Below are 17,431 nucleotides of genomic sequence, written 5' to 3'. Positions count from 1 at the left end.
TGCTCCCCATTGCTTATGAGCGAGTGCTGGCCCACTGGGCAGGGGGCTTGGAGGGTGAAGATCACCCCCCACCTTCACCAGCCCCGCAACCACCACAGGGGGAGCATTGGCATGCCTGGCCCCCTCAATATGGGGGATAAGTCGGTGCCCCTGACTTGCCTCTAACAGAGGGTCAAATTAGTAAAATGGTGTAGTCATCATGGCATGCATGTACCAGAGAACGAGAAGAAGTGAAATAATTTAGACTGAGATCTGCACATTCCATCTTTCTTCCTAGTCATTTAGCCCTCTTACTTACTGGGTGATTTTAATTCATATCTTGTTAATGTGTGGCCTCCTAGAAGGATATGTATTTAGAATTCCAGCCTTAGAAGCTAGGAGGAACAACTGCAGTGCCTGGACTTTGGGTGTGCAATTTATTGGTTGGAAATATGATGTCTCTGTTTCTCAGCTTAACCTGCCAAACAACACTCCATTCTCTCCATTGTTCAACTTCTCTCGCACCTAGACTTGCCTTCCTTTTGGTCCTCTCTCTCTCTCTCTCTCTCTCTCTCTCTCTCTCTCTCTCTCTCTCACACACACACACACACACACACACACACACACACACACACAGAGCAAAGAGATCACCCAGCACTATCCCTCAGCTGCTGACATCAAAGGATTAAATTGGAGAACTAACCTGCAGTGATTCTCCAAAGATGTTCTTTCAGGTCAGAATTCAGGAAGAGTCAAGCTTTGTTTTCTCTGCCTGTATGGGGGACTGGGAGTCGCGCTCCCTGGATACTGCAATAGTATAAGGAAGGGCTGTGGGTAACTGTTTTACACTGACTGATGTTAACACAATTTTTCAAGTGGGTCTGACTTCTGTACAGACTCATCATGAAACCCATGCAGGTCATAATGTGACATAAAAGGATTGGACTTCCGACCTCCTCATGACTCCCTGCTTGGGTGTTTTTGTATGAACTTTAAGCAAAAAAAAGAAAGAAGTCCATATATTCACTCATCTATTTATATATACACACAAACACACACGTACACCATCCTGCTTCAATAGACCGCTGGACTGTTTAAAGCATAGACGATAATAAACAATATATGTCAACATATCACAGTCATTCAATTCAAAAAATTAAGAGAGTTCTATAAATACAATTTATAATAAATGCATAGTGATACCAAACAGCATGGTTGAATTATATACTTTGTCATCCCAGCAACTAATTCTTTAACTCATGCAAATATTATTTATTATTGATTAAATGTATACATCACTTTTTCTTGCCAGAACAGCTCAAAGTGCTTACAAAGAAAACAAAAACCCAACACAGCTCAGCTGCAATTATAAAACATAAAACATACTTAATAACAGCCTCCAGAAAAATTAACGGGAGGAAAACGTGCAGCAGAATATCTAAAGTGCAGAAACAATGTACAAGTCTCTTTGTCAAAAACTAGCTTTGTGCTTTTTCTGAAGATTTTATTGCAGCTTTTTCATAATACAATAGGATAAAAGAAATTAATCTAGATAAAAACAAAAACAGAGAAAATAAAAGAAAATGCAGAGTCCTCTCTCAAAGGTAGTTTTTAACCCTTGTCACACACAGAAAATGGTGGGCTCTCCTCCTGAGAGTTTTTCCTCCTTCTCCCTGTCTCTCACCCTGGGAGATTTCCCTTCCCTGCCTCTCACTCAAGGTCCTTCCACCAACCATGTGTGTCTAATCCTTGGACCCCAATAATGACCCAGAGAAGAGGACACCAAAGGGGGAAAAGAAAAAAAAGAGAAGAAAGCCAAGAAATCCAAGAAAAGGAGAAGAAAAGGGGATTTCTGATTTTCTATCTGTCAGTTACTTAAAATAAATTATTCAGAACATTCCTGCTAGGGTGATGTCCAACTGTTCTGCTTTCTGTTAAGTAATATTTTCCCAATCTTCAGACACAAATGTCTCAAATCCATTCCTTTTCCTTTTCAGACAAACAGTCCAAGAGGGGTTCTCTAATTAGAATAATTCTTTTTTTTTTTTTTTTAATAATATTTTTTATTACGTTTCTTTCCAAATTTTATACATTACAAACAAATAAGGAGTTTACAAGAAACCATTTTTTTTTTTTTTTAACAAAAATCCCAACTTGGACTTCCCCACCCCTTCCGATTCTGCGTTCTTTATATTAACAATGTCAGCAATTTGTTACCTTATGTCATACCTTATTGTAACTTTTACATGTTATGTATCTATATTCAATGTATTATGTCACAATTTTTATACCTTTAAAATAAACGTAACATGTTCAATTTCATATTATCTCCTTTTCTCTTTTATCACTTAGTTTACTATTTACTTAATCATAATTGCTAAAGCGTATCATTTCCAAATCATGCACCGTCTTAAGATTCATACAGTTTGTAATACTTTTGCAAGTAGTCTTTAAACTTTTTCCAGTCCACCTCAATTGTTTCTACATCCAAATCTCGGATTCTGCCGGTCAGTTCAGCTATCTCCATGTAGTCCATCAACTGCATCTGCCATTCCTCCAGCGTGGGTACATCTTGTGTCTTCCAGTTCTTTGCGATGAGTATTCTTGCTGCTGTACTAGCATACATAAACAAAGTTCTGTCCTTCTTTAACACTTTCTGGTCTACCATGCCCAACAGGAAGGCCTCTGGTTTCTTGGGAAAGGTATACCTAAATACCTTTTTCAACTCATTGTAAATCATTTCCCAGAAAGCCTTAACCTTTGGGCATGTCCACCAGAGGTGAAAGAAAGTCCCCTCTGCTTCCTTACACTTCCAACATTTATTGTCAGACAGGTGATGTATGTTAGCTAACTTGACTGGGGTCATGTACCACCGGTATATCATTTTCATAATGTTTTCCTTCAAGGCCGTACTGGCCGTGAATTTCATTCCGGTGTTCCATAACCTTTCCCAGTCTTCAAACATAATGTTGTGTCCAACATCCTGTGCCCATTTAATCATAGCAGATTTAACTGTCTCATCCTGTAAATTCCACATAAGCAGCAAGTTATACATTCTAGATAACAGCTTTGTCTTTGGTTCTAACAATTCTGTCTCTAGTTTCGACTTTTCCACCTGGAAACCAACTTTTTTGTCCATTTTGAAAACCTCTTGAATTTGAGCATAATGTAGCCAATCTCGCACCTTATTTTTTAGTTTGTCCTGGCTCTGCAACTTCCAATTGTCTCCAATTTTTTCAGTCAATTCCCAATATTTCGGCCAATAGGCCTCCATATTGGGTCTTTTTCGGGCCTTGGCCTCCACTGGTGATAGCCACCTCGGAGTTTTACTCTCTAGTAAGTCTTTATATTTCATCCAGACTGCAAAAATTGCTTTTCTGACAATGTGGCTTTTAAACAATTTATGTGCTTTAACCTTGTCGTACCATAGGTATGCGTGCCATCCAAAAGCATTATTAAAACCTTCCAGATCTAGGACATCGGTGTTTTCCAACAAAAACCAATCTTTCAGCCAGCAGAAGGCTGCAGCTTCATAATACAACCTCAAGTCCGGCAGGGCAAACCCCCCTCTTTCTTTCGAATCTGTTAATATTTTAAACTTTATTCGGGGCTTTTTGCCCTGCCAGATAAATCTAGATATATCCTTCTGCCATTTTCCAAAGCAATCCACTCTGTCCACGATCTGTAAGGTTTGAAACAAAAATAACATTTTCGGCAACACATTCATTTTTATAGCTGCAATTCTTCCCAACAAGGAAAGTTTCAATCTTGACCAAATTTCTAAATCCTTTTTAACTTCCAACCAACATTTCTCATAATTATCCTTAAATAAATTCAAATTCTTGGAGGACAAATAGATCCCAAGGTATTTCACTTTTTTAACCACATTCAGTTCTGTTTCTCTCTGAAACCCCTCTGTTTCTGTAATTGTTAAATTTTTGGTCAGAACCTTAGTTTTTTGTTTATTCAACCTAAATCCCGCCACCCGACCAAATTCAGATATAAGTTCGAGAACTCTTTTTGTACTGGATTCTGGCTCCTGCAGTGTCAAAACTAGGTCATCTGCAAAAGCTTTCAGTTTATATTGTTTCACTCCGACCTCTATCCCTTGTACCAACCGGTCCTCTCTGATCATATTCAATAGCACCTCCAGGACTGAAATAAATAACAGAGGGGATAGAGGGCACCCTTGTCGTGTCCCTTTTTCAATTTTAAATTCCTCCGTCACCACATTGTTCACTATTAATTTAGCTTTTTGTTCTGAATAGATTGCATGTAATCCATTCTCAAACCCCCGTCCCACTCCCATCCCTTCCAAGTTCTTCTTCATAAACATCCAAGATATGTTGTCAAATGCTTTCTCCGCATCAATAAAGATTAACACCGCCCTTGTGTTCCTGTTAGTCTGCAAAAGTTCTAAAATGTCAATGATGTTTCTAGTGTTCTCATATAAATGTCTACCAGGGAGAAAGCCAGCTTGGTCTTTATGAATTACTTCATTTAAGACTTTTTTAAGTCTATTTGCCAAAATGTCTGCAAATATTTTGTAATCCACATTTAGGAGTGAGATGGGGCGGTAGTTTTTAAGCTGAGTCTTTTCAGATTCTGACTTAGGTATCAATGTGATGAAGGCTTCTTTCCACGTTTCTGGTGCCCTCTTCCCATCCATAATCTGGTTACATACCTCCAACAAAGGTTGTATCAAATAGTCCTTCAGAACCTTGTAATATTTGGAGGTAAGTCCATCCGGGCCTGGAGATTTGCCTAGTTGCATATTCTGAATGGCACCTTCAATTTCCTGTGAGGTTATTGTAGAGTTCAAGATTGATCTTTTATCTTGAGTTATTTTTGATAGTCCATTTATCTTTAAAAGTTGATCTATCTCTGATTCTTTCTGGGGCCCCTGTGCATACAGTTCTTTGAAGTATCTGTGGAAGCACCTCCTAATTTCTTCTGGTTTCTGTACGATCCTTCCATCAATCTCTAGATTTGTTATCGTGTTTAGCTTTTGTCTTTTTTTCAGCTGCCAAGCTAGCAGCTTTCCACATTTATTTGCTGATTCAAAAGATCTTTGCTTCATCTGTTTTATTTTCCATTCAATCTCCTGATTAATCAATTTTGAGTATTCTGCTTGGTGGAATTTAATTTCTCTCAGCACCTCCTTGGACTTTGGTTTGGTTCTCAGTTTTTTTTCTCCTTGGTGTATTTTCTCCAATATTTTGTCCTTCTTTCCGTTCCAGAGTTTTTTCTTGATTGAATTCTGTTGTATCAGAAACCCTCTCATAAGAGCTTTGCTTGCGTCCCAGATCGTTCTTTTTTCAACTGTAGTATTCAGATTTATCTCAAAATAGTCCTTTAATGTTTTTTGGGCCTTTTTCACAATCTCTTGATCTCTTAGTAGTGTGTCATTCATTCTCCATCTGAAGGAACCGGGTTGAGTTAATCTAAGTTCTATTTTCAAGGCGTTGTGGTCGGAGCATGTTTTTGGGCAGATTTCCACCTTTTTAGTCTTGGGTGCCAGCCCCCTGGAGGTCCAGATTTGGTCGATCCTTGACCAAGACAGGTGGGCCTCAGAGAAAAAAGTTCCTTCTTTACCTAGGGGGTTCTTTGTCCTCCATATGTCGATCAAATCCAGATTGTCAGTCAGTTCGAAAAAAGTTTTGGGCAGTCTGCCGTCTGATGTTAAGTTTTGGTTGTAAGACTTATCCATATGTGTAGACACCACTCCATTCATATCTCCCATCATTATGATGTTAGCATAATCCAGATAGTCCAGCAACGTCTCATGCAGCTTCTTGAAAAATTCTGATTTCCCGTCATTTGGGGCATAAATTCCTAATATCAATATTTTTTCTCCTTGGGTTTGAATTTCAATTGCCAAAATTCTTCCTTGTTCATCCTTAAATAGAAATTTGGGTATCAGGCTCTCCTTAGCGTAGATCACCACTCCTCTTTTCTTTACTTTGTCAGACGAAATAAATTCTTGGCCTAATCTTTTATTTACCAAAACCTTCCTGTGGAGCCTGGTCACATGGGTTTCTTGTAGGCAAATAATGTCCAATTGTTCTTTCTTCAATATGTGAAATAACCTCCTTCTTTTCTCCGGGGAATTTCCGCCATTTATATTCCAACTGAGTAGCCGCAGAGACATCCTGAACTATTCTGCTACACCTAGAGCGGTGTATCTTCTTTCTCCTCTGGTTCCGAAGGTGCAGGTATTGCTCCACCTGGGTTGGGTATAGGCCAATTAGCTGCTGCTTCTTTTTGGAGGTCTTCTCCGTGATCGTGCTGGAACTTTTGTAAGTCCTCTGGTGATCTTATTTTAACCTTCTTCTGTTTGTAAGTGAATGATAGCCCTTGTGGGAACTCCCACCTGTAAGGAATTGTGTTGAGTCTCAGCAACTTAGCCAAATCTGAGTAGGTGGCTCTCAAGTCCAATAACTGTTTAGGAATATCTCGGTAAATTTCCACCCTTTTCTCTTGTATCACAATTGAGTTTTTGAAGTGTAGGCCTAGTATTTTGTCTCTCTCCTCCCTTGATCTCAAAGCTATTAAGCAGTCTCTGGATCTATCTTTTCTTACTAATCTTCCCAACCGAAAAGCCGATACAATTTTGAAATCAATTTCTTCTTTTAAGTCCCAGAACTTTGTAAACTCTGTTGTCAAAAGTCCTTTCAAATCTTCTTGTTCAATTTCTGGGACTGCCCTTAGTCTGAGGTTGGTCTCGCGATTTTTCAATTCCACCAACGAGAGATAGGTTTGTTGGTCCCCTATCTGTTTATGAAGAGGCTTGACTTCCGCTTTAACTTCCTCGACTTCTTTTTTAGCTGATGTTGCAATTTGAACGGCTTCCCCTGCCAGTTTACGATTCTCTTCTGTTGCTCCTTGCAATTTTTCAATTGCTTGGGTATGTTGGGAAACCTGATCTGTCAATTTCTGGATCGAGGATGTTGCTTGGTCAATTTTTGTTGATTGGTTATCAATTTTTTGATTTATTGCTGACAATTGTTCCAAAACTTGTTTCAGTACTGCCTCAGCTCCTCCTGCTGCCATATCTTCCTCTTCAGATTTTTCAGGCTTTTCGGTTTCTACTTTTTGTGTCGCAAGCACAGCTGGAACTGATAATCTACGTCCCTGAGTTAAAGTTGTTTGCAAAAGCTGTGCTTGCTTTTTTGCTTTCTCTTTCTCCTTAGCTTCCTTAGCTTTGGCTGCTCTTGTCTTTCCTGTGCCACTCATCAGTCAACGTTCAAGGTCAAGTGTTGTAATCCCATGGGAAAGGCAAGTCCAGAATTAAAAACAGTCTATTGAGAGAAGGTAAACAGAGAAACTTTCCCAGGCCTCTATATTCCCAATGTCCTCTAGGGGGAGTGCCACCAAAGTTTTAGTAAGAAGAAGGTAACTTTCCGCAATTAAAGTCTCTTTGTTCCAACTTTAAAAACAATTTTAAAAGCAAATTAGTTCCAGCACGCTAAAAGAAAGGTCCTGCAGAGCCCTTTTAAACATATAACAAAGTTCCAGCAAGGTGCCTGCAATTGTATCCACTTCAGCTAGGTGAGCTCAAAATTACACTATCCAGTTACAAAAGTATCTGGAAGCTTGCAACAGTTCCGCAGTTTAAACAACTTTACCCGGCCACCCGAGAATTTGGGGTTAGAGTCTTCCCTTGCCCTTGGGGTGTCCGCTCCAGGTCAATTTTATGCTGTATTTATTCTTTAAAAGTAAAATTCAAATGTGCACGAAAGTCCCGATTTAAAGCTTCAAAGCTTCCCTGTTCACAGCGCTTTCCGCTCTTTAGACCGTCTGCTTTGATCTTGAAAGCAGTGTCGGAAGACGGACTTCCTCTTTCTCGTCTCCCGTTTTTAGCCAAATTTTCCGATTTGATTTGTAGAATCTTAGGTCCTTACTCACGGGTTTGATGTTTCAGCCCGATGTTTCTTGGAAGAAAGGTCAGCGCTCATCCGTGACAGCCGCGCGGCTTCGCCTCCGCAGAAAGAGCGATGAACCCACAGCACCGCTCCCCCTCCTTCACTCCGGAGCCCCTTACGGGGTTCCTTTTGTGATTTCGGGGTCGCTCCAGGTGCCCGCCGGGTCCCACGGCCACGGACTCACTCTGCCCGTGGTTTATCTTGATGGGTTGCCGCTGCGCCGTCGCGAGCAACCCTTTTCTGCGGTGCCCCTCTTCAGAGCTCGAAGAGGTCCGCCATCACGGTTTTGCGCCGCCTCCGGAAGTCTAGAATAATTCATAATAAATGTCAGCCACGAAGTAATGCCTCTGGTGTATGTTTCAGAAGATTATCTTGTTTTCTGATCTCCACAACACAGCTGAAGATTTCAGGGATATAGTTATCACATTGTAATTTTCTGTTTGTTTCAGAAGGTCTACGCAGAATGACCACTCCCCACATCAAATGGGGGGCACCTTTTGCGTGGTCGTGCACAGCCCCCATGATCCCATGTGGCTCCCGGCAGTACAGCCTGGATTGCCCCCCCCCCCGACTGGACACCGGGAGGTAGCCGCCTACCTCTGCCAGTTACACAATCCCAGCTGGGGAGGCGTTGCCAGGAGAGAGTTGGCCAGGTGAGGGGAGGGATCGCCCTGCCCACACAATAGTGGGCGGAACTTACATGGGAGTTCTCAGTCGGACCCAGAGCTTCTCCCACCCTGCCCTCCCTCAGTTAAGCCTTCTTTTGCAGGTTAACCTCTTCTCCACAGGTACATGGGCACTGCTATGCTGTGGTCGCTGTTGAAGGGCCAGAAAGGAATTTTCCTGTATTAGCTGGGTTTGCCTTCCCTGTAGCAAAATGTCACAACTTTGGCGGTTTCAGGCCTTGGGCGGAATCCTTTAGTTTGTCTTCCCAAATGGGGGGGAGGGCTGGAAGTGGTGACCCATGTACCCCTTGCGGCAGTGATCCCAGGGTTCCCCGTTAAAGGGGTATTGAAGGGAGGCATTGGCCATACGCTGAGAGGTTGTCATTGCTCTCCTCTGCGACGGCGGCAAAATGGGGGGCAGGCTCTCTGCTTGAACATATGTTCTCCGGAGCCAGCCCAATCCCCACACATTCTGGATAACCCTGATGTTCCTCAGATTCCTAGCCAGGGATTGGGAGGGATAAATGCCCAATGCCTGAGCCAAGGTCTCCCTGAACCTTTACTAAACTTGTGGCCAAATTTTAATCCCATAAAGATGTTGTCTTGAGTCATTATTCCACTCAGGTGTCACCCAGGGTTGGGGGGGGGGTCTAGGCCTGTCGCTCAAATGATTTAGTTATTCAGTTAAAAGTGGAAGAGGATGTTGGAAGGTGAAGCAGCTATTCCTGCTCCTGTATCTCCAAAATCTGTTGCCATTGCTTAGCAGCCTTCTCAGGGCACTAGGTAGATGATCATAAAACAATGTTGGCACACTAACACCTGGGAGAATCTGCCTGGTCAAATGGGAAATGAGTCTTTAAATCTGAACTTTACAATGCAGTAAAATCCAACTGCTGTTCCCAGTTGGGAATGGGCAAATCTGGGAATTTTGGGTTCTCACATTTCCAGTCTATGTTTAGTTCTCCAAATTTCTGTATGTGGTTTTTTTTTTTAAAAAGGCAACAGGCAGATGGCTTGTGATATGAAGGACTGTTCAAGATGGTGAGATGAGAGTAAGTGGCAATGGAAAAAAGGCTGAGAAAGCGGAAGGAGGAAGTCAGGATGGAGGACAACAGAACTGCTGGAAGGGAGTTGGAGAAAAATGCACCAGCAGGTGACAAAGAGAGAAAGGAGGTGCTGAAAGTTAGGGAAAGTGAGATAATGACAGAAAGGATTTTTTAGATAAGCAAATGCAAAGCTAATTGTGATGGTCACTTACCTTCACCAAAGAAATGGTCCCAGAAATCAAAGAGAGAATGCAACAACTGAAAGGCTTCAAAAGTTTAACTAATAATACATGAAAGATTGATTCACTTGTACTGGGGGGGAAATCATGACAATATCCCTGTGTGTGATATGTGGTATATCCTAGTGCTATTAATTTTAAATTAAAAGTGAAACTGTAGAAGTGAGTCCCTTGTTCTGGGTCTGGACTGGATGAAGACCACTGTTCTAGAGACTATTGTCTCTTTGACAACCCCTCAAGTAGAGTTGTGTGCCTGGTTGTTGTTGTTGTTGTTGTTGTTTTATCTTACAACTTACTACTACTTCTTTGTAATAAGACTTCTAATTAAAATATAATTTTAATAGGGCTTGCATAACTTCCCAGGGAACTCTTCAGCAGGGCTGGATTTAGGTTAGATGAGGCCCTAAGCTACTGAAGGTAATGGGGCCGTTTATATGTCCAGCTGTCCTTTGTCAACAACAAATTGCCACTGGTTTTTTGTGTTGAATATATGCTATATGGTAATTTATGGACCTAATAGGTATCTAAAGCCATCTGCACATAACAAATAGTAGCCTACACAACACAATACACTGTTGCTGTATGTAGGTTTTATTTTATTTGTTTTTTATCTTATATTTTGAAAATGTATAGCCAGTTTCCCCCCCTCCCCATTTAATTGGGGCCCCCAAGAGAGTGTAGCACTAAGCTATAGCTTGTTTATACGTAAATCCATCACTGCTCTTCAGTATTCACCTACAGTATTTAGCCAAGTGCCTGAACACAGACATGAATCAGCAGCTATCTGCTCAAACTTCTGGCTTCTGGACTTGAGAAGATTTCTTGGACAGCAGAGGGGAAAGGTCTGCTGGAATCCCAATCCATTCAGGCAAAAAAATTGCTGAGGGCTTGAAGCGCTTGCGGACAGGTGAGTCTGGGAGGGTGTAGTTGGCCAAGTAGATTGTCTTCCCACCAGCCAGGTAGCCGGCCCAGAGGCCAAAAGTGCCAATTGTCATTATTGTGTGGTTGCAATGAGCAAGGAGAGCAAAATCCCTCCCTGGAGAGGACTCGCGCCCATCCCCAGAAAAATACACATCCCCCCTGGAGGTATTGATGTTTTCTTTGCACCACTCCATCCCATTGCTGGTCACCACAAAGATGGGACTGGGGTACTTCTCTCTGAAATAGTTCATGGCTTTCTCCAAATAGCCTCTGTCAGCCACCACACCTTTCCAGCTGGGCATCACATGGACATAATCCCCTCTGCGGACATGCACGCCAACATATGTCACCTCCCGGTGCTGCCCCCGTAGCTCCTGAAGATATTGATTGGCTTCTTCCTTGATGTGGTCATGGAAGGAGAACTGCTGAAGTATCTCTTGGCGGATATGGTGATAAAAAGTGTAAGACCATGGGTAGCCCGTCAGCCGGACGTACTTGCCTTTGATGTGTTTATAATCCTCTGACATCCAATTATGCAGAGGGAAATTCTTCCAGTGGATCTTTTTAGCCACTTCAGCATGGAGCACTGGTAAAGTGATTTGGAACATTGGTGACAGGTACTTGTGCATGGCGGGATAAATATAAGCTTGATGTCCATTCATCTTGGCTAAGGCATAGAGGGTGGCATATTGCCCCATCTGGTTCCCAAAACGGCCAGCAGAGTTCACTGTCCATATGCCACTATCTATGATCTTAGAGGATGACCTGGAAGAATTACAGGTGGTGTTGGTGGTAATGAGGGAAGCTGGATGGCCCTTCCCTGGAAAATTAGATGAATTCTTGAAGCTGATCCTCCACCGCTGATATGGCATCTTGTCATATAGGTGAAAGAATGCAGAGAGGGACAGGAGACCGAAAAAGTAGAGGAAGAATAAGAGGGCAGGTTGGCTGAAGGAACATCTTTGTGGGAGATGCATAGCTGCACAATAGGAACACCTAAAGGAAGAGCAAAGTGGAGTGAAAAGACAGGTGGTATCAACACACAGATCACAACCACCGATATGTCATCTTTATTGTAGCTATCCTTCCCCATAGCAAAAAATTTAGCCTACTCCAAATTTCCAGGTCTTTTTTTATTTCTATGCATATTTGGGTATAGTTATCATTAGATAAATTTATGTTTTTTACCGTAATCCAGATTACTAAATATTTAACTTGGTTTGTAATCATTAGCCATATCTTATTTACTAGCTCTATTCTTTCTTGTTCATTCATATTTTTCACTAATAATTTTGTTTTATTTTTATTCAATTTAAAGCCCGAAACCTGTCCAAATTTATTCATTTTTGCCATTGCTTCTGTTATACTTTCTGTTGGGTTTTCTGCCATAATGATGAGGTCGTCGGCAAATGCTTTTCATTTGTAAGATCTATATCCCAATTTGATTCCTTTTATTCTTGTTTCTTCTCTAATTTCCTTTAATAATGTTTCCAATATTGTTATAAATAAAAGTGGTGATAGCGGGCAGCCTTGCCTGGTGCCTTTAGAAATATTAATTTGGCTTTTTGATTTTTACATATTGTTTTTATGCCGCATCCTATTTTCTCTCTTACTCCATTACATTGATAGTTTTCACCATAAATTCCCAGGACACATTATCAAAAGCTTTTCGGCATCTACCAGCATCAGTGCAGCTTTTTGTATCAGGCCTCATGGCTAAATATTCTAATATGTTAATCACCATTCTTGTGTTATTATACATTTGCCTCCCTGGAAGGAAGCCCGCTTGATCACCATTGATAATTCTCCTCAAAATCTTTTTAAATCTATTAGCCAATATCCCTGCAAATAATTTATAATCTGAATTTAGTAAAGAAATTGGTCTTACAGAGCAATTTTAATTCATATATAGTTAATATGTAGCCCCCTAGAATGATACGTATTTAGAATTCCAGCCTTACAGGCTAGGAGGAACAACTGCAGTGCTTGGACTTTGGGGGTGCAATTTATTGGATGGAAATGTGATGTCTCTGTCTCTCAGCTTCACCTGCCAAACAACACTCCATTTTCTTCATTGTTCAACTTCTCTCGCACCTAGACTTTCCTTCCTTTTGGTCCTCTTTCTCTTTTTCTCTCTCTCACACACAGACAGACTGACACAGGCACACACGCATACAGCAAAGAGATCAGCCAGCACTATCCCTCAGCTGCTGACATTGAAGGATTAAATTGGAGAACTAACCTGCAGAGACTCTCCAAAGGTGTTCTATCAGGTCAGAATTCAGGAAGAGTCAAGCTTTGTTTTCTCTGTCTGTATAGGGGATTGGGAGTTGCGCTCCCTGGATACTGCAATAGTATAAGAAGGGCCATGGGTTTGACTTCTGTACAGACTCATCATGAAACCCATGCAGGTCATAATGTGACATAAAAGGATTGGACTTCAGACCTCCTCATGACTCCCTGCTTGGGTGTTTTCTGTATGCACTTTAAGCAAAAAGAAAGAAAGAAAGAAAGAAAGAAAGAAAGAAAGAAAGAAAGAAAGAAAGAAGTCCATATATTCACTCATCTATTTATATACACACACAAACACAGTTTAAAGCATAGAACATAATTAACCATATATGTCAACATATAATAGTCATTCAATTCAAAAAATTAAGAGAGTTATATAAATACAATTTATAATAAATGCATAGTGATACATAATAGTACATAATTCATATCAAACAGCAATGTTGAATTATATACTTTGTCATCCCAGCAACTAATTCTTTAACTCATGCAAATATGAATTATTATTGATTAAATGTATTGATCAGTTGTCTTGCCAGAACAACTCAAAGTGCTTACAAAGAAAACAAAAATCCAACACAGCTCAGGTGCAATTATAAAACATAAAACATACTTAATAACAGCCTCCAGAAAAATTAACGGGAGGAAAACCTGCAGCAGAATATCTAAAGTGCAGAAACAATGTACAAGTCTCTTTGTCAAAAACTAGCTTTGTGCTTTTTCTGAAGATTTTATTGAAGCTTTTTCATAATACAATAGGATAAAAGAAATTAATCTAGATAAAAACAAAAACAGGGAAAATAAAAGAAAATGCAGAGTCCTCTCTCAAAGGTAGTTTTTAGCCCTTGTCACACACAGAAAGTGGTGGGTTCTCCTATCTCTCACCTGAGAGTTTCCCCATCTTCTCCCTGTCTCTCACCCTGGGAGATTTCCCTTCCCTGCCTCTCACTCAAGGTCCTTCCACCAACCATGTGTGTCTAATCCTTGGACCCCAATAATGACCCAGAGCAGAGGACACCAAAGGGGGAAAAGAAAAAAACAAAGAGAAGAAAAGAAGAAAGCCAAAAGAAGGAGAATAAAAGGGAATTTCTGATTTTCCATCTGTTAGTTACATAAAAGAAATTATTCAAAACATTCCCGCTAGGGTGATATCCAAATGTTCTGCTTTCTGTTAAGTGATGTTTTCCCAATCTTCAGACACAAATGTCTCAAATTCATTCCTTTTCCTTTTCACACAAACAGTCCAAAAGGAGTTCTCTACTTAGAATAATTCATAATAAATGTCAGCCACGAAGTAATGCCTCTGGTGTATGTTTCAGAAGATTATCTTGTTTTCTGATCTCCACGACACAGCTGAAGATTTCAGGGATATAGTTATCACATTCTAATTTTTGTTTGTTTCAGCAAGTCTACGCAGAAATGATTTAGTGAATCGGTTAAAAGTAGAAGAGGAAGTTGAAGGGTGAAGCTGCTGTTCTTGCTCCTGTATCTCCCAAATCTGTTGCCATTTCTTAGCAGCCTTATCAGGGCACTCACTTCTCATGTTCATATGGCTCTGTGGTCTAAACCACTGAGCCTCTTGGGCTTGATGATCAGAAGGTCAGCGGTTCGAATCTGCACGATGGTGTCAGCTCCCGTTGCTCTGTCCCAGCTCCTGCCAACATAGCAGTTCGAAAGCACACCAGTGCAAGTAGATAAATGGGTACTGCTGTGGCAGGTAGGTAAATGGTGTTTCCATGCACTCTGGTTTCCGTCACTGTGTCCCGTTGCACCAAAAGCGGTTTAGTCATTCTGGCCACATGACCCGGAAAGCTCTCTTTGACTGGACTTCATCGTCCAGGGTTCCTTTACCGGCTAAGTCAAGTTTGGGCTTGGCATGTTCTTTGAACCAGGCTACTGGAAGGCTGATATCTTCTTCAAAGTCCCAGGAGCTCACAAACTCATCAGCTGCTTTGTTCTGTGACTGGATACACTAAGATTCAGGTAGGTAGCACTGTTGGTCTGATGCAGTCGAAATACATATAAATAAATAAAAAAATTGTCCAGTAGCACCTTAGAGACCACCTAAATTTGTTCTTGGTATAAGCTTCTGTGTGCATGCACACTTCTTCAAATACCAAGAACAAACTTAGTTGGTCTCTAAGGTGCTACTGGACAATTTTTTTATTTTTTATATATATTTGGATACACTAAGTCGCTTAAGTAACTTGGTCTGGTAACTAGGTGATTCCGCACATCCTGGAAAAGCATACCTTGGAGGTTTAACATGAGACAGAATCCAGATCCACCCCCCACCCCACCCCAGCTTCAAAATATTAAAGTGAGTTTCAATCTCATTCACCACAGCAGTGCTCCTAAGGATCCAATAATCTGCTTGAGGAGGCATCAGAAAACACATGTTCACATAGTCCAGGCTAAACACAACATGAAAAATATGTCCATTTGTGGGCTCCTACTTCTTGCATGCAGTGACTGCACACTGATAAGAGAAGTTTTTTTGTCATGTGGTGCTGGTTGGTTAAAAAGGCAACCCATCCCCTCAGATCAAAGGAAACGATAAATGTTAGGAAACAGCTACGCTGCAGGCGAGTGTGATAGTTCAAATGCCGCGGGCTCCAGAGGAGAACTTCCTTCATGGGACATTAGAAAAGGACACCCCTGGCTACTGGGCTGAATGGTCTTTCAGCATGAAGTTCTCTTTCAGCATTTTCTTCCTGGGTTAGTATCACTAATGATCAGTGCAGTGGCTGGGTGGGAGGACCAGAGACCCAGCTTTGGTTCCTGCTGTTCAGATACCTTTTTATTAATAGAATCCTCTCCTTTCCAGAATGGTGGCTGCCTGGTCAGAGGCGAGTGCTTGGAGTTGAGTATCAGCAGACAAGAGAATATTAATTTGGGAGGGTAGTGGGATGGGACAAAACAGGAGCTCAGTGCCACGGCCTCCCTTTCTCCCAAGGCTGTTTTTCTGACATCTTAATGGCCAGCTGTACTTGCCAACCCTGACCTCACTGGTTCTGCAGCTCCACCCAGCTTTCCCTCTGGTCGACCTTTATAGGTTTGGTGTCTCCGTCGGTTCCTGCCAGGGCAGATGCTTGCTTTCAAACACATTTCTGAGTGCTTTTGTTGTTGTTGTTTAGTTGTTTAGTCGTGTCCGACTCTTCATGACCCCATGGACCAGAGCACGCCAGGCACTCCAGTCTTCCACTGCCTCCCGCAGTTTGGTCAAATTCATGCTGGTAGCTTTGAGAACACTATCCAACCATCTTGTCTTCTGTCGTCCCCTTCTCCTTGTGCCCTCCATCTTTCCCAACATCAGGGTCTTTTCCAGGGAGTCTTCTCTTCTCATGAGGTGACCAAAGTATTGGAGCCTCAGCTTCACTATCTGTCCTTCCAGTGAGCACTCAGGGCTGATTTCCTTCAGAATGAAGAGGTTTTATCTTCTTGCAGTCCATGGGACTCTCAAAAGTCTCCTCCAACACCATAATTCAAAAGCATCAATTCTTCAGCGATCAGCCTTCCTTGTGGTCCAGCTCTCACCTCCATACATCACTACTGGGAAAACCATAGCTTTTACCTTTGTCGGCAAGGTGATGTCTCTGCTTTTTAAGATGCTATCTAGGTTTGTCATCGCCTTTCTCCCAAGGAGCAGGCGTCTTTAAGGGCCATAGCAAATAACGTGACCTAGTTTTACAGCTGTGAAGCAGTATAGCAGGTGCTGTTAAGTTGTGTTAATTAAGCTGTGTCAGCAATTGGGTATAGTATATAAAGAGCAGCACCTAGCTCTCTCAGTACCCTGGGGGTTGGGTCAAGCTTATTGATATATTATAATGTAAAAGGAGTTTTTGTTTTTGTTATTAAAACCTAGCTAAAGTTATTTTGAGTTCCTTGTAATGTGTGGTCTCCCCAGCAAGCTCTCTGCAGCGCAACTAATCTGCAAATAGCTAACAGTCACAGCCCTTTATCCCCCACTTTTTCTTTCCTGATGCTATTTTAAAAATTGTTATAGGTGGGGAGAAATCTCATCTGACTTGCTAACTGGTTCTCTGAACTTGGGTTTGCCCAGGTATGGTGCTGCACTCATCTATTGCAGAAGTGGGACAGCTGGAGATTAGGCTGGTATATGGTACAAGTCATTGGAATGGTTGAATTTCTCCATAATGGCCAATGGGGCACCATTTGTGATGACGATTGGGGCATCGAGGAAGCCACAGTTGTGTGCCAACAGCTAAGATGTGGACCTGCAATATCAGCCACACTTGAAGCACAATTTTGGGGGGGAGCTGGACCCATCTGGCTGGATGAGGTCCGATGCTCAGGGACAGAATCAGAACTCAGTCAGTGTCCTGCAAGCAACTGGGGAGAGC

At 41.7% G+C, this 17,431-nt stretch overlaps 1 protein-coding gene across 1 annotated transcript; it reads right to left on the bottom strand.

Annotated features, from left to right (window-relative positions):
- Window positions 1-10,642: 10,642 nt before the first annotated feature.
- LOC128398895 (galactoside alpha-(1,2)-fucosyltransferase 2-like) lies at window positions 10,643-11,647 on the bottom strand. Its single transcript, XM_053360160.1, has one exon. The coding sequence runs from the start codon at window positions 11,645-11,647 to the stop codon at window positions 10,643-10,645; it is 1,005 nt and encodes a 334-aa protein (XP_053216135.1).
- Between the last annotated feature and the right edge of the window lie 5,784 nt (window positions 11,648-17,431).

The sequence above is a fragment of the Podarcis raffonei genome, chromosome 13 (assembly GCF_027172205.1).
Source record: "Podarcis raffonei isolate rPodRaf1 chromosome 13, rPodRaf1.pri, whole genome shotgun sequence".
In the NCBI taxonomy this organism is placed as follows: domain Eukaryota; kingdom Metazoa; phylum Chordata; class Lepidosauria; order Squamata; family Lacertidae; genus Podarcis; species Podarcis raffonei.
This window is presented reverse-complemented; position numbering and strand designations above follow the sequence as displayed.